General features: G+C 39.0%; 1 protein-coding gene across 2 annotated transcripts in view; it reads left to right on the top strand.

Moving 5' to 3' along the window:
• The window catches only part of EEF1E1 (eukaryotic translation elongation factor 1 epsilon 1), a 28,853-nt gene extending 6,432 nt beyond the window's left edge, over window positions 1-22,421 (top strand). Inside the window, exons 3-4 of one of the 2 annotated variants that reach the window (XM_054490864.2) lie at window positions 5,807-5,902; window positions 22,274-22,421. In XM_054490864.2, coding sequence (XP_054346839.1) covers window positions 5,807-5,902; window positions 22,274-22,309 — 132 coding nt within the window. In that variant the 3' untranslated portion in view covers window positions 22,310-22,421. Of the gene's footprint in view, window positions 1-5,806; window positions 5,903-15,769; window positions 16,209-22,273 lie in introns of those variants that run through there. The other variant, XM_054490862.2, reaches the window with a different exon arrangement.
• Window positions 22,422-22,741: the final 320 nt, after the last annotated feature.

Below are 22,741 nucleotides of genomic sequence, written 5' to 3'. Positions count from 1 at the left end.
TAAGGTTCAAAAGTTATATTAATAGATGTGGTATTAGAAGCATAGAAGTAACTTCCAAAGTGTTATCTCTGAGACATGTAAATATTTAATTGAGAGCCTCTGATTTAAGATGTTCCTGTTTTTGAAATGTATGTGGAGCTGGGCAATTTGCATTGTCTTCCTTGTCTGACCACAGTTTGCTCATCTGCACCTACAATATAAGCACTTGCAGTGCACCAGGATGCAGTTCTGAGGGCTGGTGGTGCATTAGACACAGTTTCTGCCCTTACAGAACTCAGACTGGCGGGTGAGACTGATTGTATATAGAGTGGATTGCAATGTGATTTTGGCCACATGCACAGATGAGAAAAGGGTTGATTTGTTTTGTTTTGCTATTTTAAGACAGTGTTGTTTTTATTTTAAAAGCAGTAAATATTACAGAATTTAGGAAGTACAAATAAGCAAATGGAGGACATTTGAAATATCCATAGTCCCACCAACAAGAGAGAACTATTAATGCTTATGTTTGGCCATCAGATATTTATTAAACCCCTTTTGTGTTTTTTCTGTGCATTTTTTTTTCCTTTTGTATATATGTGTGTATGTATTTTAAAAAAAAAAAAACAAACCAGGTACCTACTGGGCATGGTAACCTGTTGGTTTTGTTTTGTTTTTTCTTTTTATTTTTTTGAGACAGGGTCTCACTCTGTCACCCAGGCTGGAGTGCAATGGCGCAATCTTGGCTCACTGCAACCTTCACCTCCTGGGTTAAGCAATTCTCGTGCCTCAGCCTCCCGAGTAAATGGGATTACAGGTGCGCACCACCACGCATGGCTCATTTTTTTGTGTTTTTAGTAGAGATAGGGTTTCATCATGTTGGCCAGGCTGATCTCGAACTCCTGACCTCAAATGATCCGCCCACCTCAGCCTCCCAAAGTGCTGGGATTACTGGCGTGAGTCATCTCGCCTGGCCAGTAAACTGTTTTTTTGTTCACCGACAGTGTGTTGTCAGCACCTTTTTTACGTCAACAAGTATTCACTTACACTCTCCTTTTAATAACATGTTAGCATTATATCGTATACAGTTGACCCTTAAACAGTGCAGGGCACTGACTCCCTGAGCAGTTGAAAATCCATGTATAATTTTGATTTCCCAAAAACTCAATTGCTAATAGCCTACTGTTAACTGCAAGCCTTACCTGTAAGATAAAGTCAGTTAATACATATTTTGTATTTTATATGTGTTATATACCGTATTCTTAACGTAAGCTAGAGAAAAGAATATTATTAAGAAAATCATAAGGAAGAGGGAATACGTTTACTATTCATTAAGTGGAAGTGGATTGTCATATAGGTCTTTATCCTCACAGTCTTCACTTCACATTGAGTAGGCTAAGGAGGAGGAAGAAGAGCAAGGGTTTGTCTTACTCTCTTGGGTGACAGAGGCAGAAGAAAATTTGTGTTTGAGTGGACCTGTGCAATTCCAACCTGCGTTGTTCAAGGTTTAAGCTGTAATTGTACCACAATTTAAATTATCTATCCCTGGGTAGTTACTAGATTGTTGCTAAATATTTGAGCACATTCCCATTTGTTTCCTTAGCCTAATTTTTTTTTTTTTTTTTTAAGAGTCTTGCTCTGTCACACAGGCTGCAACCTCTGCCTTCCAGGTTCAAGCAATTCTCCTGCCTCAGCCTCCCGAGTAGCTGGGATTACAGGTGTATGCCACCACACCCAGCTAATTTGTTTTGTATTTTTAGTAGAGATGGGGTTTCAGCATGTTGGCCAGGCTGGTCTCAAATTCCGAACCTCAAGTGGTCCGCCTGCCTCGGCCTCCTGAAGTGTTGGGATTACAGGAGTGAGCCACCGCACCCGGTGTCCTTAGGCTAAATTCCTGCAAGAGAAACTGCTAGGCTAAAAGCTATATATTTTTAAAGTTATGTTGCTCATTTGTCCTCCAGAAAAGTACATTGTTATAGTATCATAGCATATGAGAGTGGCCTCTTCCACAAAACTAACATGGTATTACCTCTTTCTCCTTCACTACCCCAATTTAATTACCAAAACAAGAAAATTTAAAAATTATTCGTTTGAGGCCGCATGCGGTGGCTCACGCCTGAAATCCCAGCACTTTGGAAGGCCGAGGCAGGCAGATCACTTGAGGTTAGGAGTTCGAGATCAGCCTGGCCAACATGATGGAACCTCCGTCTCTACTAAAAACAGAAAAATTAGCTGGGCGTGATGGCATGCACCTGTGGTCCCAGCTACTCAGGAGGCTGAGGCAGGAGAATCACTTGAACCCGGGAGGCGGAGGTTGCAGTGAGCCAGGGTCACCCCGCTGTACTCCAGCCTGGGCAACAGAGCGAGGCTGTGTCTCAAAAAAAAAAAACAAAAATTATTTGCTTTTTTTTTTTTTAAATAAAATTATTAATGTGTCATTTTCATACTGCTTATTAGCTATTTTATTATTTTTAAAAATTCACTTACATGTATTCCTTGCCTGTGTTTATACTGGGCTGTATAGGTTTTTATTATTTATTTTTAAAACTCTTCCTTTTAGGATATTATGAAAGGGTTTAATTCTCATTTGTCAAAGTGCCATTTCAGTGGTAAAACCACAATGCTAAGTTTAAATGCCTCATAAATAAGGTAGTATATAATTTCAAAAAGCAGGCATTGCAAAACACTAACATTTGTTGAGTCTAGATGGAGAGTATATAGTTGTTTTACTGCTTTTTCAACTTTTTTGTATTATTAGAAAGTTTAATAGATGGAAGGAAAAAGAAAAATCAGGTGGAATTGTAGGGGAAGTATTTAACAGTTTGACAATGGCATCAGAAAGAATTGTAAAAAAAAAAAAAGAGGAAACGAACGTCAGACATAATTAGTTCTCACCTGTGAATATTTTGAATGTGTGAAACTCTGTCTTTTGGTAGGAAAAATTTTCTTTATATCATGAACCCAGAAAATATTACCTAATCATAGTTTATAAAAACTACATTTTTAAGAGTCTTGGCCGGGCACGGTGGCACACGCCTGTAATCCCAGCACTTTGGGAGGCCGAGGCGGGCTGATCACGAGGTCAGGAGTTTGAGACCAACCTGGCCAACATAGTGAAACCGCTGTCTCTACTAAAAATACAAAAAATTAGCCGGTCATGTTGTGTGCCTGTAGTCCCAGCTACGCAGGAGGCTGAGGCAGGAGAATCACTTGAACCCTGGAGGCAGAGGTTGTGGTGAGCCAAGATCGCGCCACTGCACTCCAGCCTGGGCAACAGAGTGAGACTCCATCTCAAAAAAAAATAAAAATAAAAACAGTCTTTATCACTAAAACATGGATATAGATTCTGTTTTTGGAGAAAATATACAAAACTGGTCTTTAAATACTTCTTGAAATTAAATGAAGATGTATTTATTTTATTTGAAATTAAATGAAGATATTTTATTTCTTATACTTTCTCAAAGTTGATTTCTCTGAAGATATTTGGAGAGAAATCATATCCATTCAACAGAGTACCATAAAATTTAAGTGGTAGTCCCTAATATACCAATACGTTCTACCCTTTCCACCCAAATTTTATTTTGATTCTTCCATGCCTGTCTCATTTGTGTCCATATTCCTTTATGTTCTTATCTGTACCACCTTTAGGGGCTCATATTCATATACCATTTTGAAAATGACTGTCTTTAAATGAAAATCGTCAGAGAAAATGTGTTTACTCTTTATTAAGTGGAAGTAGATTATCATAAAGGTCTTCATCATTATCTTCATGTTGAGCGTGTATCATGTTAACTTTGTTTGCAAACTCAAAGAGATTAAATTCAATTCTGCAAACATTTTTTACTGATTGCTGAACCACTATATTCCAGATACTCTGGGATGTTGCTATGGTCTGAATGTTTGACTCCCCCTCCCCAAATTTATATGTTAAAATTCTAACCCCCAAAGTGATGGAGTTAGGAGGTGGGGTCTTTGGGGGTGATTAGGTCCTGGAGGCAGAGCCTTCATGAATGGAATTATTGTCCTAATAAAAGGCCTGAGAGAGACCTCACCCCTTCCACCATGTGAAAAGACAGCTGCCTGTGAACCAGGAAGCAAGGCCTTACCAGACACTGCATCTGCCATCACTTTCATCTTAGACTTCCAGCCTCCAGAACTGTGAGGAATAAGTCTCTTTTGTTTACATGCCACCCAGTCTATGTATTCTATTATAGTTGCCCAGGTGGACTAAGACAGATGTGATTTGAGAATCGGAACAAAATGCCCTCTCTATAGTTTAAGGAATTATTCTAGAATAAATGCTGTTGATCACTGGACAGTTTTTTATATCTAGTCCTTAGAGGAGCCTCAAAGAGTATTTAATAATAGTTCATATAACTCATTTACAAAACCTCCTCTGAAGGTTTTATGAATTTGTTGTTTCACTTAATTGACTATAATTCAATGTAAATTCCTATTCTACTAAATTAAGTGTTAATTTTAAGGGAAGGCAACATTTTCCATCTCAGGAAATTGACGTATTCATGCTGGTCTGCCAGAAAATACCTCTAACAAAAGTAAAAATAGATAAATTGGACTATGTCAAAATTAAACATTTCTGGACACAATCAAAGGAGACAACAGAGTGAAAAGGCAGCCCATAGAGTAGGAGAAAATTTGTAAATCATATGTTTGATAAGGGGTTAATATTCAGAATATGTAAAGAACTCCTACAACTCAGCAACAAACAAACCGAATATCCTGATTTCAAAAGTGGCAAAGGACTTTAGTATGCATTTAGCCAAAGAAGATATACCAGTGGCCAGCAAGCATATCAAAAGATGCTGGAATCACTAATCATTAGGGAAATGTAGATCACGTTTACAATGAGATATCATTTCACACCCATTAGGATGGCTACTACCAAAAAAAATCCCACAGAGCAACATGTGTTGGTAAGGATATGAAGAAATTGTAACCCTTGTGCATTGTTGGTGGGAATGTAAAACGTGTAACTGCTATGAAAAGCAGAACAGCACTTCCTCAAGAAATTAATGGAATTACCATATGGTCCAGCAATTGTACTTGTAAGTATATACCCAAAAGAATTCAAAGCGTGGTTTTGAAGAGATGTTTGTACGCTCCTGTTCACAGCAGCATTACAGTAGCCAAGAGGTGGAAACAACTATGTCTATTGACACAGGAATCGATAAAATATGATCTGTACATACAGTGGAATATTATGCAGCCCTAAAAAGGAAGGAAATCCTGACATGTGCTGCATGCTACATGGAGGAACTTTATATTCAGTGAAACAAGCCAGTCACAAAAGTACATAAAGTCTATATTGCACTTATATGAGGTATCTAAAGTAGTCACATTCATAGAAACAAGGTAGACTGGTGGTTGCCAGGACCTAGAGGCAAGGGGAAATGGGCGAATTATTGTTTCATGGGTATAGAGTTTCTTAGAATTCTCTAAAGAGATTGAAATTGTTGGGGAATTTTTGTATTTTAATGGAAAAAATAAGTGTAACTAATGAGCATGAGTAACAAAATATTTCCAAAAACAAAAAGCTAGACTTTAAAATGATCATAGATGGCACTTTGAATATCATTTTCTAATGTTTTCTTGTTTATTTAAGACTAGTAATGTTTAGCCTATTTTTTTAAAATGAGGTGACTGGTGTATTATTTGTGATTTTGAATGAATATTAATGTCAAAGAGTAAATTTATTAAATGGCAATATTTTGTTTTCTAGTAGCCTAAATCTTTTAAGTCATGATATGATAATTAACTTTATTATTACTGTTTTTTACATTAATATTTATTTGTTTTTTCTTTTTTCTAGGATCTTAATTCATATCTTGAAGATAAAGTCTACCTTACCGGGTATAACTTTACATTAGCAGATATCCTATTGTACTATGGACTTCATCGCTTTATAGTGAGTATTTGTATAGTTACTGGCTTTTTTTTTGTAGTGTTGAGAATGATTTTTAAAACTTTGTCTTGAATTTAGATCAGATTTGCATTTTTGGCTTATCAAATAAAAATGAAAGGAATTCCTTTCAGTTGCTTCCTTTTCCTTGACCTTGATTTTTTTCCTATGCTTCTGCTCTTCTTCAGCAGTGACTTCTCCAGCTACACTTTAGGTTTTGTCATCATCCCCTGGGCCCCATATTCCTACCATTCCACCTCTAGATCTTAACTCCAGTACCCCATCTTCTGTGTAACCACTTGTGATGGTTAATACTGAGTGTCAACTTGATTGTATTGAAGATGCAAAGTATTAATCCTGGGTGTGTCTGTGAGGGTGTTGCCAAAGGAGATTAACACTTGAGTTAGTGGGCTGGGGAAGGCAGACCCAAGCTTAATCTGGATGGGCACCATCTAATCAGCTGCCAGCAAACATAAAGCAGGCAGAAAAACATGAAAAGATTAGACTGGCTTAGCCTCCCAGCCTACATCTTTCTCCCATGCTGGATGCTTTCTACCCTCAAACATCAGACTCCCAAGTTCTTCAGTTCTGGAACTCGGACTGGCTCTCCTTGCTCCTCAGCCTGAAGATGGCCTATTGTGGGACCTTGTGATTGTGTGAGTTAATACTTAATAAACTCCCCTTTATATATATATATATTCCATTAATTCTGTTCCTCTAGAGAACCCTGACTAATACACCGCTTATCTTAGCTCTTTTAATCTCTTAGTGTCTAATTTCTGTCTGATGTAATTTGACTCCTCTTTTCCAAATCTGTATACTTTCTTCCCCACCCAACCTAGACCCCCTTTTGTGTAACTTCAGCTACGTCCTCTTAGTATCTTCAGCTCCTTTGCTTTACCCTACAGTCACCACCCTTTCCCTGTAAGTTCCCGGCTCTTGGCCAGTCCAAATAAATGTCTTCAGTCTTACATCCAAGATCCAAGCTGAGCTCTACTGGAGAAATTACAACACTGTAGATGACTGCCACTAAAAATGTTGACTATCCATTTGCAGCTGGGCTCTCATACTGGCTCAGCTCCTTTTTTTTCTCTCCCAGGGATACTTCCAAACCTTTACTTCCTTCCTTAAGCCCCTTCCTTCTCCCTCCTCCTTTATCTTTAGTCCTTATCACCGAGCCTTCCTCCATTATTCATCTAGAAAAGTGGAGGCTGTTCATCTGAATCCCTTCATCTTCCAGCCTGCCTGATTGTGCATCCTTGTCTATCTTGTCTCCTTTTCCTGGTCTCAGCCTTGCCTTTTTCCTAGGCCGATCCATTTGTATTAGTCCATTTTCACGCTGCTGATAAGGTCATACTTGAGACTGGGTAATATATACAGGAAAAAGGGTTTAATGGACTTAACAGTTCCATGTGGCTGAGGAAGCCTCACAATCATGGTGGAAGGCAAGGAGGAGCAAGTTGGAGCAAGTCATGTCTTACATGGATGGCAGCAGGCAGAGAGGGCTTGTGCGGGGGAACTCCCACTTATAAAACCATCAGATCTCATGAGACTTATTCACTATCACAAGAACAGCACAGGGAAGACCTGCCCCCATGATTCAATTACCTCCCACCAGGTTCCTCCTGTGACATGTGGGAATTGTGGAAGTTACATTTCAAAATGAGATTTGGGTAGGTACACAGCCAAACCATATCACCATTCATCTGGCCTCTTACCTGAATCTCCTCTCCGCCTCCTGCCTTTTCTGGATCTTGCTCCAGATTGTATTTCCTTTTTTTCTTCAATCTTGCCCACTACCTACATGATCAGTCTCTTTATTTTAAATTTGTTCATGAGCGATGACATGATACTATGTTCTTGGCACTGTTCTTCATGCTGTACAAATGTTGACTCATTTAATCCTAATAACAGCCATGTAGGGTAGGCACTAATATTATCAGCCCCATTTTACAGATGAGATAACTGAGGCATAGAGAGGTCAAATGTTTTCTTTGAGATTGCCCAAGGAAGTGGTGGAACGAGGTCCAGAAACCAGACACTTTGGCCCCAGAATATGTGCTTTCTTATACCCATCTCTCTGCCTACAAGGTTGGCTCAACTCCCCATCACCCCAACACCCATCTTCCCCCTGTGGAAAAAAAGAACTCATGCATTTTTGTGCATTGTGCATTGTGCACCTCATGTATCCAGTCAATCAGATCCTGATTTCCAGCTCCTAAATGCCTCTCACATGTGTCTTTTCCTATGATCCCAATGACATTTCCCAAGTTCCAGTATTTAGAATCTTTTGTTCATCTAAAGAGGATGGACTATAAGAGATGAGCTTGGTGGCCCCTGGAGCAGTCTTTCTCATGACCATGTCTTTTTCTTTCTCAAAATAATTAACTCAGACAGGCGCAGTAGCTCACCCCTGTAATCCTAGCACTTTGGGAGACCAAGGTGGGCGGATCACCTGAGGTCAGGAGTTTGAGACCAGCCTGGCCAATATGGTGAAACCCCGTCTTTACTAAAACCACAAAAATCAGCCAGGCGTGATGGCGCATGCCTGAAATCCCAGCTACTCCAGAGGCTGAGGCAGGAGAATTGCTTGAACCCAGGAAGAAGAGGTTGCCGTGAGCAGAGATCGCACCAAGGCACTCCAGCTTGGGGGACAAGAGTGAAACTCTGTCTTAATTCATCTGACTCCTGCCTCCCTTGCTATCCTCCTTCCTGTCATTCTCTCAGCCACAACATGTGCCCCAGAGCCTGCTGGATGCTGGGCTCTTTCTACCCAGCGTCCTTGCATTACTCTTCTCTTTTGCTCCCTGGTCCCAGCCCTTCCCTTCTTCCCCACTTCATTTGCATTTCCCAATGAAATGCAAATCTCTCGGTTCCCACTCATTCCTCCGCTGAATCCCTCTCAGGCTCCTAAACCATATTGAGGTGCTTCTTCCTCTGTGTGTGTTTGTACCTCATATACACCTCAGGTCTAGCTTGTTTCACTCTTACTGAAATTCTTTGAAAATAAGCTGCTTGACTCAATGATTGTAGCGACACATATTTGTAACACCATTGTCTGAGGTAATTCCTGGCATGTGTATGTAGTCACCCCTCCATAAACACTGAATACATTTTTAAACGTATTTCTCTCTGCTTTTCAAGGAGTTGCCTCTATACTTTCTCGCTGTACCTCATCACTAAGAAGGAAATAGGACCAGTGTTATTAGCCTCCTTTTACAGAGAAGGAAACTAATGCTTAGGAAACTTGAGTGGTTTAAAGGCACAGCGCTCAGTTTTTGGAAGGGCCAAACTAGATCTTCTGACTGAAGTGTCTTAATGTGTGGGGAAGCTCTTTGTATTATAAACTATAAAATACTGTAATAATTGAGGCCTGCGCAGGCCCCAACCTGTCCATGGTTTGGGGCTGCTATCTGCCTCATAAAGCAAAGTGGAGGGTTTGTCTTTTGGAAAAACAAAGTCGTTTTCTCCTCTGAAAAAGCCTCCTACATAGTTGGCTTTGCCATTTGCCAAGAATAAGAGGGCACAGATTGAGGCCTCTTGAGTCTGGGTTTTCAGTTGAGGTTGAAGAGAAAAGACAGGGATTGTAACCAGAAAATTCAGAATGGAATGCAGTTCCCTCCCGAACTCCTGGGCTTCATGACAGTCATAGAAGTGGATTCCTTTTAGTTTCCCCTCACCCCCTAAACATACCGTAATAATGCATGATACAGTTATTAGTCCCCTACTCAAGCTATAATCCTTCAGTTTGAATTTACTTGACTTTATTCTGAATTGTTCCTCAAAGATCCTCAGTGATTATGTTAAATTCTGTAACATTATTGTAATGGCTTAGAATGATCTTTAATTTAATGTAAAACTATTATGAGTTTTAAATGATTTATTGAGAGCCCACTGTGTATGCCCACTATGCCATACTTGAGAGGGAGACAACAGAAGTATAAAACTATTTTCAGGGGCATATTAATCTTATTGAAGAAATTAGACTGTTTTACATGAAAGCAATTAATGAAGTAGAGAAAATGGAATCCAGTGCTAATCTCTGGTCAGAATATTATGTTATTAATGAATGAGGCAGATAAGTAGAATACAGAATCATAAAATTGTCAGAAAAATATCTGAAGATGTGGATGGCCTTGGCTATCTAAGGGAATTTTCACTGTTCTGGAAAGCTTATGATAAGTTTGATTACAAATATTCTTTGTAAATAGGGCGACCACATGATTTCTCATCCAAAACACTTGTCTGTGAAAGGAGGCCTATTAATAATTACGTTGAGACAACAGGAGTGAAGTAGAATGAATGTTCCCCATACTTACAAAGAATATGATTCAATTTACACAAAATAAGGGACCAAAGAGGATTTGTCTTATTTCTGTTCATCCCCTCTTGGCTTTTAAAACAGTGCCTTGTGCAGCTAAATGCTTATTGAGATTAGCAATATTAAGGCTGGGCATGATGGCTCATGCCTGTAATCCCAGCACTTTGGGAGGCTGATAGATAGCTTGAGCCCAGGAGTTCAAGACCAGCCTAGGCAACAGGGCAAAACCCGTCTCTATTTAAAAAAAACAAAAAAACAAAAAAACAAACCATTAACCAGGCATGGTAGCTCTGTGCCTGTAGTCCCAGCTACCTGGGGGAATGAGGTAGGAGGATCTTCTGAGCCCAGGGAGGTCAAGGCCACAGAGTCATGATTGCACCACTGTATTCCAGCCAGGGCAGCAGAGTGAGGCCTGTCTTAAAAAAATAAATCAAAGCAATATGTAACAACTGGTACCAATTTATAGTTCCTATTTCAGATTTTTTAGATTTTTTATCTTTGTAGTGAAAGTGTAATATAAGTAATGTTATTTAAATGTGGAGAAAGTTTATTGGAGCTGAAATACATTGATTACCAGCTTCTTTTATTCCATGCTAGGTTCAATATGTTTTAGTAGCTTTTCGAATTTAAAATGATCATAAGGCACAACTTACCTCATTTCAAAACAAAAAAGCCTCCGAGGTAAAGAGGATTTGCTGCTAAGGTATTTAAGCATCTCTCTCCTGGTGGCAGCCTAAACACAGTCTTTGAACTTGAGGGAGTCTGTACTTGATTTTAGTGAGACTGTGCTGCTGTGGGCATGGCTACCCAACAGGGCTCCAAGAACAATTTCTATCTGAAAACCACATTAACAAACTTGTTGGCTTTTTAAAAAATATATATTTAAATGTGACATATGTTTTGACATTTAACTTTTTAAGCTTTATATTAGGAAAAATACCATCAGTCATCCTTTGTGATGACAGCCAGCAGGCTGGTGAATGTCTGTTCAGACCCACAAGATCTGGCTTGCTGTAGCATCGGGCTGTCATTAAGAAGGAAAGTATTTCTACATCTAATTAAAAATAAAAAAGATGATACTGAAGTGCAACTCATAAACCAAGTGTTTAATTAAATTTTCCTTTCCTCTAGCTTATGCAGGTTTTGCAGTAGGGAAAAGAAATACTCTGAAAAGGAGGGAACTTGTTTGGAATTCCTTTGCCAGCAGAATAAATAAGGTCATAATCCTATAGTGCAAAATATTCATAGTACTAGCTGCAAAGTTATTTAATTACAAGTCTAAGTGCACTGGAGGGCACTTGGTTTTTAGGCAGGTTAGAAGTGTTTCATTCAGTACAGCATGTTAAAGTTAGGGTTACATTAATAATATTTAGCATTCTGTATGTGTTTACATTTTCTAGTTTGGAGTGTATGTCCTCTTCATATATAGTGACTAGGATGTTGTGATTAAAGATATCCTTATCTTTTTCAAAGTGAAATTGAATAGATTAATATGTAAATCACTGTTGACCATCCTTTTGGGTTCCTATCATGAGTCAAAGTATCTCTCCCACTCTAGTCCAAGTGCAGGCAAAGTAATCAGAGAAATAAACACCTTCTCAAGGAACAGGCCTCACAGACTAAAACCTATACAATGGCAGAATTGCACTGTGGTGTTAAATGACATTCCAGTTAAGTTGGGTACAAATACATTCAGATGTGGAATAAATGATTTCTAGGTGTTAAGGTAGGGTGAGTGTGAGGTGCAGATTGGCCACCTGCTGATATTTGCCAGGTCTTCGTGCTTTGTTTGCTTTGGCAATATTATTTATTTTTGTCCTCGTGCATTCCTTAATTTGTTTGTTCGCATTATTCAGTACGGAATACGTAATCAGCACAGTGTACAAAACAGCAGTCAAGGAACCTTCGAGTCATCAGAAAATTCCACTGTATTTTGTTTCATTGTGAGCCCAATTTTAGTCATGGCTGAGTTATTCTAAGATCTGGTCTATCTTAACTCCGTTTGAGGAATATTATGTTGCCTTTCCTTTGTTATACTGCCTGTTAGTGTGGCTGTTTATTATAACACCAGTGACTCACTGCTTTCTTAAAGTGATTTCACTAGTAGATAGTCATCCCTGTGAACAGACTGTTACTCAAGATTATTAAAATCCTTTGTAATATTATGTGCTGCTTGACTGTAAGATTGTTATCAACTGAAATACTTTTGTTCTGAAGTTTGGAGCACCATTGGAGGCATGTGGTTCTTTTATAAGGAAAGGAAAAATAAAAGAAATAACTGCAAAAATAGTCCAGGAGCACTGGCCCTAAAGAATGTCCCAAAGTCGGCAGCGTGATGCCAGTTGGAAAGGTAGCAAAGCAGCGTGTCACCCTGATCTGGAACGGGTCACTTAAAGTGTTTCTCACATGATTTCATGGAAAATTAGTGATTCAGAATATTATCTGCTTGGCTTTAAAGATCAAAGTCATGACAGAGTGCCAATATAAATTAAAAGGAATTATTATTTTAGGCAGAAAGAGCCAAGCACCACTATAGACACACTGGCATGCAGATCAACATGAAGCAGGAAATGGCAGCTAGAACAATTGCATTGTTTCCTGTTGTAAGAAAGGAAAAAGAACTTCAGCTAGAAAGGGATGGTGGAAAACCAGTGTTGTAAGTGAAATAGTCCGGGAGATCCCATCAGAAATGTTTTTAAAATCTGTAAATTTGGTGAGGGGAGAAATCTGTTCATTTCTTTGTTTACAGTAAGTTTATATAGGGAATGTCTTCCAAAAAAGTAGCAGAGTTAACAAGTCAAGATCACTCATAATTATCTCAGACTCAAAGGGACAAGTTCCAAAGTTTAAACTGTAAAAAGAGGTGAAAGTGGTAACCGTAACCTCATCCTTTTTGAAAAACTCTGTGAGTTTCTGGCAAAAGTTTCCTGAGGGAAAATGTATAAATGTACATTCTTAAAATAGATCATCTAAAAATATTGTCAAATGGATCATCTAGTTAAAAATTATTAGAATAGGGGGCTGGGTGCAGTGGCTCATGCCTGTAATCCAGGCACTTTGGGAGACCGAGGCTGGTGGATCACTTGAGGCCAGGAGTTCGAGACCAGCCTGGCCAACATGGCGAAACCATGTCTCTACTAAAAATACAAAAAATTAGCCAGATGTGGTAGTATGTGCCTGTAGTCCCAGCTACTTGGGAGGCTGAGGCAGGAGAATCGCTTGAACCCAGGAAGTGGAGGTTGCAGTGAGCCCAGATTGCGCCACTGCACTCCAGTCTGGGCAACAGAGTAAGACTCTGTCTCAAAAAATAATAATAATAAATAAATTATTGGAATAAATTAGGAATTTTTAGAAGCTTTAGGAGCTCTTGGAATAAAAACTATTTTTTACTGTGAGTCTGTTGATAATCCTGACTCTAGAGACTCCAAATGTAAAATGTTTAAGTTGGAGAATATTTATTTTGCTGTGTTCTGTATGTTATTATTTCTTTAAATAATAGGCCTGTAAGCAACTTATACTAGTCCTCAGTGACACCAAATGCTGTTCTGAAATACAAATATCACACATAACATTGCCCTTTTTACCTAGTTTAAAATCTGGGTGAACAACTTGAACATAAACAAGCATTAGTACTCTATTATTTGGAAATGCTTTACCAAATGGCTGAGTGGAGAATTATCTGAAATGAAAGAGCTATGAAAGGACTAAAATGGTAAGAAAGAGGTCAGATTTGAATCATCATATATTTCAGCAGCTGACATGAAATCAAGTTGGAGTAAAACTTATTGTTACATCTGTTTGCTTTAGACAAAGAGATTTGTCGAAGTTGATTTTGAATTTTATTCATTCATTTATTCATTTTTGGTAAGAAAGCTCCCATTTCTTGTTAGATTTGCAGCTCTGTTTATTACTGGTTGAGCTTTTAATAAATTTTTTGAAGTCCTTGCTGAAGTTTATGTATGGTAAAGATTTAGAAAAAGAACAAAATGCTCTTTTACAAAATATTTTTCAAAATATTTTTGAAATATAGACTGATGCTCAGTTTATTCCACAGATTAAGTGCTGCCTATGAAAACACACCTGACAGGTAGATGCTCCTTTCAGTTTGAATCTACCAGTTAGCCTAATGTAATTCTTTCATGTGAAACCATGAATTTTCATAATAAAAATTAAACTTTTACATTAAAAAAGACATACTTGACCAGTTTTCTTGACTGATGTGTTATTTATCTCTGTGCCATGGACTGACTGTTATAGATGAGACAGTTATAGTAACATCCTTCTAAGTAGACACAACCTTACACACCTTAGACAAGATGAATGTTTTTATAATGTGCTAGAGCAGCTTGTGTGTAGGACTTAAGTATGTATCACTAAAACCTGAAACTTAAACTTTTATGAAACAGAAGCAGTGAAGATTCTCCCTAGTAACAACTTAAGTAAACCGAGCCGACAAATACGAGTCCAAATAAACATTTAATGAGAAAATACTGCCTACTTTTTAATTTTATTGTTAATATCCTTTTGTATTCTGTAATAATTATTGCATGTAGAGTGATTTATCCTTCACCTTTGGTGATCTGGTAACTTAGCAGAATGTTTGTCTGCAGAACAGGTATGTGCTAAATTCTGAAAAGCAAAGGAAGTTCATCTCACTAAAAATGTCTCCCAACAAGCAGGCTACTGGGGGGTTTGTACCGCTTGTAGGGTGGCTGAGTTATTTCTTTCTGCGAACACTCCTGTCAGTGTTATAGAGACTTGCACTATCTGTTAAGTAAATGTGACTTAGGAGAAGGAACTACACTACCCATTCATGGGGTCATGGCTGCAAGTTACTGCCCTACTGGTTTTCTCTTTACCTGATAACTCTCAATAATTCTAAAATTTATCTTAGAGACAAGTCTTTGAGTCACCTATTTTGGAATTTGAGCCCAGTGAAATGATAAGCACCTGCAGTTTGTATCACATCTCTCTAACCAAATCTCTGAGCATTCTTGTAGCTTGATAGCAAATTGGGTGAACTGCTACATTCACTAAAAGATTGAGTTCAGCTTTATTGCAAACAGAATTATGAAGGTCCGTTCTCATGCATTTACTCAGCCTCCTTCATCTGAGTCACACACCACTGGAAATAGCCCCTCCTTATATTAAGCAATATTGACTTGAAATGGATCATTTCCTTTTTTTAGGTTTACTAAAGAATACCAGAGAAAGAACTGTATCTTAATCTATCTTCCTTTCCAATGAAGTAAAAAACAAATTATTTGATCCAAATCCTCAGTTAATGTAAATTTTGCATTTGCTGAAAACTTGGTATTTCCCAGGAAGCACATCAGGTTTTGTACTGAACATAACATTGAACATGAAGAACTTTTACAAGTCAGTGTTCACTGGGCTGAAACTTTTACTCCTATCTGAATATGTTGGCTTTTGAGAACTCTTGGGGGATTGATGTTGTTGTTTTTCAACTTCTATCTCCTACTTAAGTGATATTAATATTTGTGCTTATGTAACATCTGTGTTGTGTGTGTATGTTTTTAATCTCTACTTAGGTTGACCTGACAGTTCAAGAAAAGGAGAAATATCTTAATGTGTCTCGCTGGTTTTGTCACATTCAGCATTATCCAGGCATCAGGCAACATCTGTCTAGTGTTGTCTTCATCAAGAACAGACTATATACTAATTCCCACTAGAAGCTGTCCATGCCATACAGAAGATCTAGTAAAAACGTTTTAAATGGAAAATGTACTCTGGACCACAGGACTAATGTAAATTAATATACAGCCATTCATTATTTGTTGAAGTTGATAGAATTTTTGAAGTGTAAACTTGTGTCTGAATGTTTTATTTGTTCTTTAGTTGAAGTTTTGCAATTTTTATGTCAAAATTCAATTGCTATTAAACAAGTTGAGATCAAGTTATAAATTAACCTTGTTTTTAATAGATGACATGTATTTCAATAAAAGTTGCAAATCAGGCTTAATCTTAAAATTGGTGGTCCTTTCAATGGTTGACATATTTGGCTATTTATTAACCTCTCTTTCATATTCTAAAATTCATTTTCCCCTTATGGATACTTATGATAGTTTGTTAAGAACTGTGATAAATTGTGCCAAGGAAACTGAAAGGGAAGACAGATGGATTTGTTTTAAAATATTTATGTGAGCTAGTAAATGTGGTTGAAAAAATATTTTTTCGTTGTTTCTTTCTTTCTGTAGTCAGTACTCATTGGCGTGAAACTAACTACTGAACTGCCCTACGGGAAACTGGAGTAAGATACATTCCTCTTGAGTTAATGATTCTTTTTTGTTGTTGGGCTTATTGTAATATGCAGTGGCCAAAAAGAGATGGGAAATTCTTCCTCCTGTAAGGAGGAAAATAAAAACAAAGAGATGGGAAAGTCTTATTGTCCCACTAATTTTGGATTTTTAATTACCAGATTTTTTCTAAACTGAAAGCCAACTCTCATGGAAAGACTGCTGTTGAAGTGCTGTGTGAAGAACAGAGGCACTTTATTAAAAGATCTGTATATTTTATAACTTGCTGGTTGAATAAATAATAGTTATTGTAGAGCTAAAGACCTTATCTTTACAAATAATGAGAAAAATGGGGTCTTTGGGGGCTTTCCCGTTTAATGCTACTTAATGTTTTGATGTTGATGCTGAGTCTGACCAGTGGACCCTTCAAAGTTCTAGCAGAACTTTAAACAAAGCAGTTAATCATATTTTCTTAATCTCTAAAAATAAAAATTAAGATAATGCTAAATTAGGATTAAAGTAGACAACATGAAGAAAAAAGCCTAATATGTAGCTCTTGGCAATCAGTAAGGTTAGTTTCCTTTCTCTTCTCCAGACAAATCGTGATTTTTTTGTTTATAACAAAATGAGGATTGTAACAGGCCCCCATTTTTGTCTCTAAAGTTACTGAGTCAGGAGACTTAACAGGCCAGGTGTGTGAGCACAGGCACACCTCATTTTACTGCATCTTCAACACATTGAAGGTTTGTGGCAACCCTGCTTCGAGCGAGTCTACTGGCACCATTTTTCCGTCAGCTTGTGCTTGCTTCATGTCTCTGTGTCACATTTTGGTAATTCTCACATGACATTGAATTTTTTTCATTACTCTATCTGTTAACAGTGATCTGTGTCCCGTGATCTTTGTTACTATTATTATTTTTGGGGTGCCACAAGCCATGCCCATATAAGACTTCAGACTTAATAAATGTTGTGTGTGTTCTGACTGCTCCACTGACCAGCTGTTCCCCATTTCTTTCCTTTTCCTTGGGCTTCCCTCTTCCTCGAGCCACAAGAGTATTGAAATTAGGCCACTTAATAACCTAACAGTAGCCCCTAAGTGCTCAGGTGAAAGGAAGAGTTGCACATCTCTCTCTAGAAATGATTAAGCTTCTTGAGGAATGCATGTCAAAACCAAAACAGGCTGAAAGCTAGGCCTCTTGCACCAAACAACCAACTTGAATGCAAAGGAAAAGTTTTAAGGAAATTAAAAGTGCTGGCTGGGTGTGGTGGCTCATGCCTATAATCCCAGCACTTTGAGATGTGGAGGTGGACAGATCACTTGAGCCCAAGAGTTCAAGACCAGCTTGGGAAACATGACAAAACCCCGTCTCTACAAAAATTAGGCATGGTGGAGTGCCTGTAGTCCCAGCTACTTGGGAGGCTGAGGTGGGAGGATCACCTGAGCCTGGGAGGTTGAGGTTGCAGTGAGCCGTGATCATGCCACTGCACTCCAGCCTGGGCAACAGAGTAAGCCCCTGTCTCAAAATACGTCAATAAATAAAAGTGCTACTCCAGTGAACACACAGATGATAGGAAAGCAAAACAGCCTTATTGCTGATAGGGAGAAAGTTTGACTTGTCTGGACAGAAGATGAAACCAGCCCCAACATTCTCTTAATCCAGGGGAAGACCCTAACTCTCTTCGATTCTATGAAGGTTGAGAAAGGTGAGGAAACTGCAGAAGAAAGGTTTGAAACCAAGCCAGCAGATATTGGTTCATGAGATTTGAGGAAAGACACCATCTCCATAACACAAGTGCAAGGTGAAACAGCAAGTGCTAATGTAGACTGCAAGATCTAGCTAAGATCATGGGTGAAGGTGGCTACACTAAACAATAGATTTTCAGTGTATATGAAACAGCCTGCTATTAGCAGAAGATGCCACATAGGACTTTCATGGCTGGAGAGAAGTCAGTGCCTGGCATCAGAGCTTCAAAGGACGAACTGACTTTCTTATTAGGGGCTAATGCAGCTGGTGACTTGAAGTTGAAGCCAGTGCTCATGTACCATTCCAAAAATCCTAGGGCCCTTGAGAATTATGCTAAATCTTGCCAGGTGCAGTGACTCACGCTTGTAATCCCAGCACTTTGGGAGGCCAAGGCGGGCGGATCACGAGGTCAGGAGATCGAGACAATCCTGGCTAACACGGTGAAACCCCATCTCTACTAGAAATACAGAAAATTAGCCAGGCGTGGTGGCGGGCACCTGTAGTCCCAGCTACTCGGGAAGCTGAGGCAGGAGAATGGCATGAACCCGGGAGGCGGAGCTTGCAGTGAGCCAAGATCGCTGCCACTGCACTCCAGCCTGGGTGACAGCGCGAGACTCCATCTCAAAAAAAAAAAAAAAAAATTGTGCTACATCTACTCTGCCTGTGCTTTATAAAAGGAACAACAAAGCCTGGGTGACAGAACATCTGTTTACAGTATGGTTTACTGAAACCCACTGTTGAGACACTGCTCAGAAAAAAAGCCTCCTCTCAAAATATTACTGCTCAATGACAATACACCTGGTTACCCTTAGAGCTCTGATGGAGATAAAAAGGAGATAAATACAGTGTTTTCATGCCTGCTAACACAACATTCATTCTACAGACCATGGATTAAGGAGTAATTTCAACTTTCAAGTCTTATTACTTAAGAAATACATTTTGTAGGCCGGGCGCGGTGGCTCATGCCTGTGATCCCAGCACTTTGGGAGGCCGAGGCGGGCGGATCATGAGGTCAGGAGATTTAGACCACCCTGGCTAACACGGTGAAAACCCGTCTCTACTAAAAATACAAATATTAGCCGGGCGTGGTGGCGGGCGTCTGTAGTCCCAGCTACTCCGGAGGCTGAGGCAGGAGAATAGCGTGAACCTGGGAGGCGGAGCTTGCAGTGAGCTGAGATCAAGCCACTGCACTCCAGTCTGGGCGACAGAGTGAGACTCCCTCTCAAAGACAGAGAGACAGAGAGAAAGAAAGAAAGAAAAGAAATATGTTTTGTAAGGCTATAGCTGCCATAGATAGTGATTTCTCTGATGGAGTAGGCAAAGTAAATTGAAAACCTGGAAAGGATTCAGCATTCTAGATGCCATTAGGAACATTTGTGATTCACGGGAAGAGGTCAAAATATAACATTAACAGCAGTTTGGAAGAAGTTGGTTTCAACTCTAAAGGATGATTTAGAGGGAGTTCAAGACTTCAGTGGAGGAAACAACTACGGATGTGGTGGAGATAACAAGAGAACTAGAATTAGAAGTAGAGCCTGAAGATGGTACTGAATTGCCGCAGTCTCTTGATAAAACTTCAACATATGAGGAGTTGCTTTTTATGGGTGAACAAAGAAAGTGGTTTCTTGAGGTGGACTTTATTTCTAGTGATGATGCTGTGAACACTGTAGAGATGAGAACAAAGGATTTAGACTATTACATAAGCTTAGTTGACAAAGCAGCTGCAGGGTTTGAGAGGATTGACTTCAATTTTGAAAGAAGTTCTACTTTGGTTGAAATGCCATCAAATAGCATTGCATGCTACAGAGAAATGTTTTTTGAAAGGAAGAGTCGATTAATGTGGCAAACTTTATTGTTGTCTTAAGAGATTGACACAGCCACCCCAACCTCCAGCAACCACCACCGTGATCAATGAGGAGCCATTGACGTAGAGGCAAAACCCTCCACCAGCAAGAAGATTGACTTCCTAAAGGTCCAGGTGATCATTAATGCTGTTTTTAGCAACAAAATGTTTTTTAATTAAGGTGCATAGATTGTGGTTTTAGACATACTGCTGTTGTACACTGAATAGACTCCAGTATAGTATAAACGTAACTTTTCTATGGACGGAGGAACTGAAAAATTTGTGCAACTCACTTTGTTGTCATACTTTATTGTGGTGGTCTAGAAAGGAACCCACACTCTTTCACATCTTCCTGTATATTATAACAGATCAAGACAGTTTTTACATGATGTATTTCACAATTCATTGCCCTCAGGCGTATTTTTAGTTTTGTGACATGGTCTTTAAATTAAAAACTGTAAATTTGTATTTGTATGTTCGGAGACCACAGGGTTCAAATTAATTATGGGAGTTGTTATGTGTCTTACAAGGGTAGGTCAAGTCTGTGTACCTTTCATGCTAACCACTGGGTCTGCTATAAGCATGCCACATTATGTCTCACTGCTGCAAATTACACCTAGCCCCAACACTTCTGTCTTCTCCCATCATTCAGCAGGAAGATTGAAGCAGGACAGATAGAGGCAACAGGAAATAGGCCACCAAGCATTCTCATCCCAACGATTTCACTCTTTTCCTTCATTTTAGGTCCAGCAGTGAGGAAAGAGCGGAAAGACAGAGAGGGAGACCACCTCTTTGTCAAGCAACCCCTCTTCCCGCTTCTTCCTGTGTCTTACTCCTCTGAATCCCTCAGTCGGCTAGGCAATTCTTTATTGTGCAAAACATTGATGGAACAGGTATTACTTGGTACCACCAAGTACCAGGACTTCTCGCAACTAACTTAGATCTTGGAGGATGAAGAGATGGTCGAAAGATGAAGACCTGGCTTCTGCAGCCAAGTGTTAGATCATATTCTCAGCATCCAGATCAAAACATTTCATTTCCTTGTAGAATTTCTACTGTGCTTCTTGGGTCATTTCTGTCAGGCACTTGCCTGAAATGCCCTTTCCTTCTCACTTGGTAACCTCTTCAGTATTCTGCTTTGTCAATGTCCTCATGGAAGTCAAGTCTGTCCCACCCCTGGTCCCTGATTCTGGCACTGGCATCATTGTACTGTTTTTGATTATCTGTTTCTTCCGCCGGGCTTAGTAATTTCTTGAGAGCAGAGACTATATTTTCCCTTGCTTCTCCAGCCCTCAGAACAATCATTGGCACACCACAGTCGGTGCTCAATCTGTTAAAAGAATGTACTGTTATTTTAAGTTCCTTTTGAGCTGACTGAGAAAAGTATAAGTGTAAATTACACGTATATGTTACCTGTACAGCTGTATATTGCAGAAAGACCCAATAACATCAGGGTGGGTTGTTTTTTTGTCATGTAAAAGAAGTTAGGAAATTAGCCCACCTTTGGTGTGAAGCATCCAGCTCCTGTTTTTGCTGCTCCATGCTGAACGAGTGGTTTCCATTCTTAAGTTCAACATATGGTCCAATATTAATGTCGGAGCTCCAGACATCAAGTCTGATTAAGACCCAAAGAAAGAGCAAGAGGGGGACAGCAAAAGGCTTCTCTCCCAACCTTGTCAATTCTCCTGAAGGGCCTTTCCTGGAAGCCCTGTTTGGCTGTATCGATTTACAATTTTGGCCACTCCAGCTGGGAGGAGGCCAAATGTGTAGTCGGAGGGCACCCAGAATAAAGTTCTGCTCTGTCAATGAGAAAAGAAGGAAAAGGGATACTGCATAGGCAACCAGCTATCTCTGTCACAGTGAGTAATGCTTAAATGGGAAAATGCCTTCTGAGTGCCAAATGATCAATTGTATAAGATATTTTGTTAATAAATTGCTGACATCACATGCATCATCAATTTGCAAAGAACTGGGATATAATACAATTTCCGCTGACTACATTTCACTGACAATTTAATTTTCATGATTCAGAGCTAATTTTAGGATTCTGTAGTATGCAGAGTTATGAAGATCTGTTAATGCTTTTTAAAATATCTGTTAAAACTTTTAATAACAACAATAATAGATAACATTTATTGAGCATTTAGTGTGTATCAGGCACTATTCTAAGTGCTTTAAGTGAATTCACTCCTTTTTTATCCCCTTTTGCAGATAAGGAAGCTGAGGCACACAGAGGTAGGGAACTAACCCAACATCATACAACCAATAGTCAAGGAACTGAGATTCAAACACAAATATCTGGCTCAAACTTACCTGTAAACTACTCTACATGGAGTGCCATAAAATTCTGCTTAATTAACTTGTGGAATCAGTTTTTACCAACCTAGAAAAAACCTGCCCTAGGTATTAGATAAAATAAATGGGTACATAATTTTAAGAATAAATGAGATGCTTGCACCACTCTGGGAATATATGGAAAACCTCTAACTTGTACACTTTAAATGGTGAATGTTGTAATACGTGAATTACAGCATTAAATCATTTAAGGGTGGGGAAGCAGTGGAGTCGAGCACACCAGCCTCACCATGTATTAATTATGAGACCTTGCTCAAGTCACTACACATGGAATTCCTCATATGAAATAGGGGTAAAGACAACTGATCTCGTTCAATTTGCAGT

The sequence above is a fragment of the Pongo pygmaeus genome, chromosome 5, assembly GCF_028885625.2.
Source record: "Pongo pygmaeus isolate AG05252 chromosome 5, NHGRI_mPonPyg2-v2.0_pri, whole genome shotgun sequence".
NCBI classification, from domain to species: domain Eukaryota; kingdom Metazoa; phylum Chordata; class Mammalia; order Primates; family Hominidae; genus Pongo; species Pongo pygmaeus.
The sequence above is the reverse complement of the archived record's forward strand: the minus strand, read 5'-3'. Positions and strand labels throughout refer to the sequence as shown.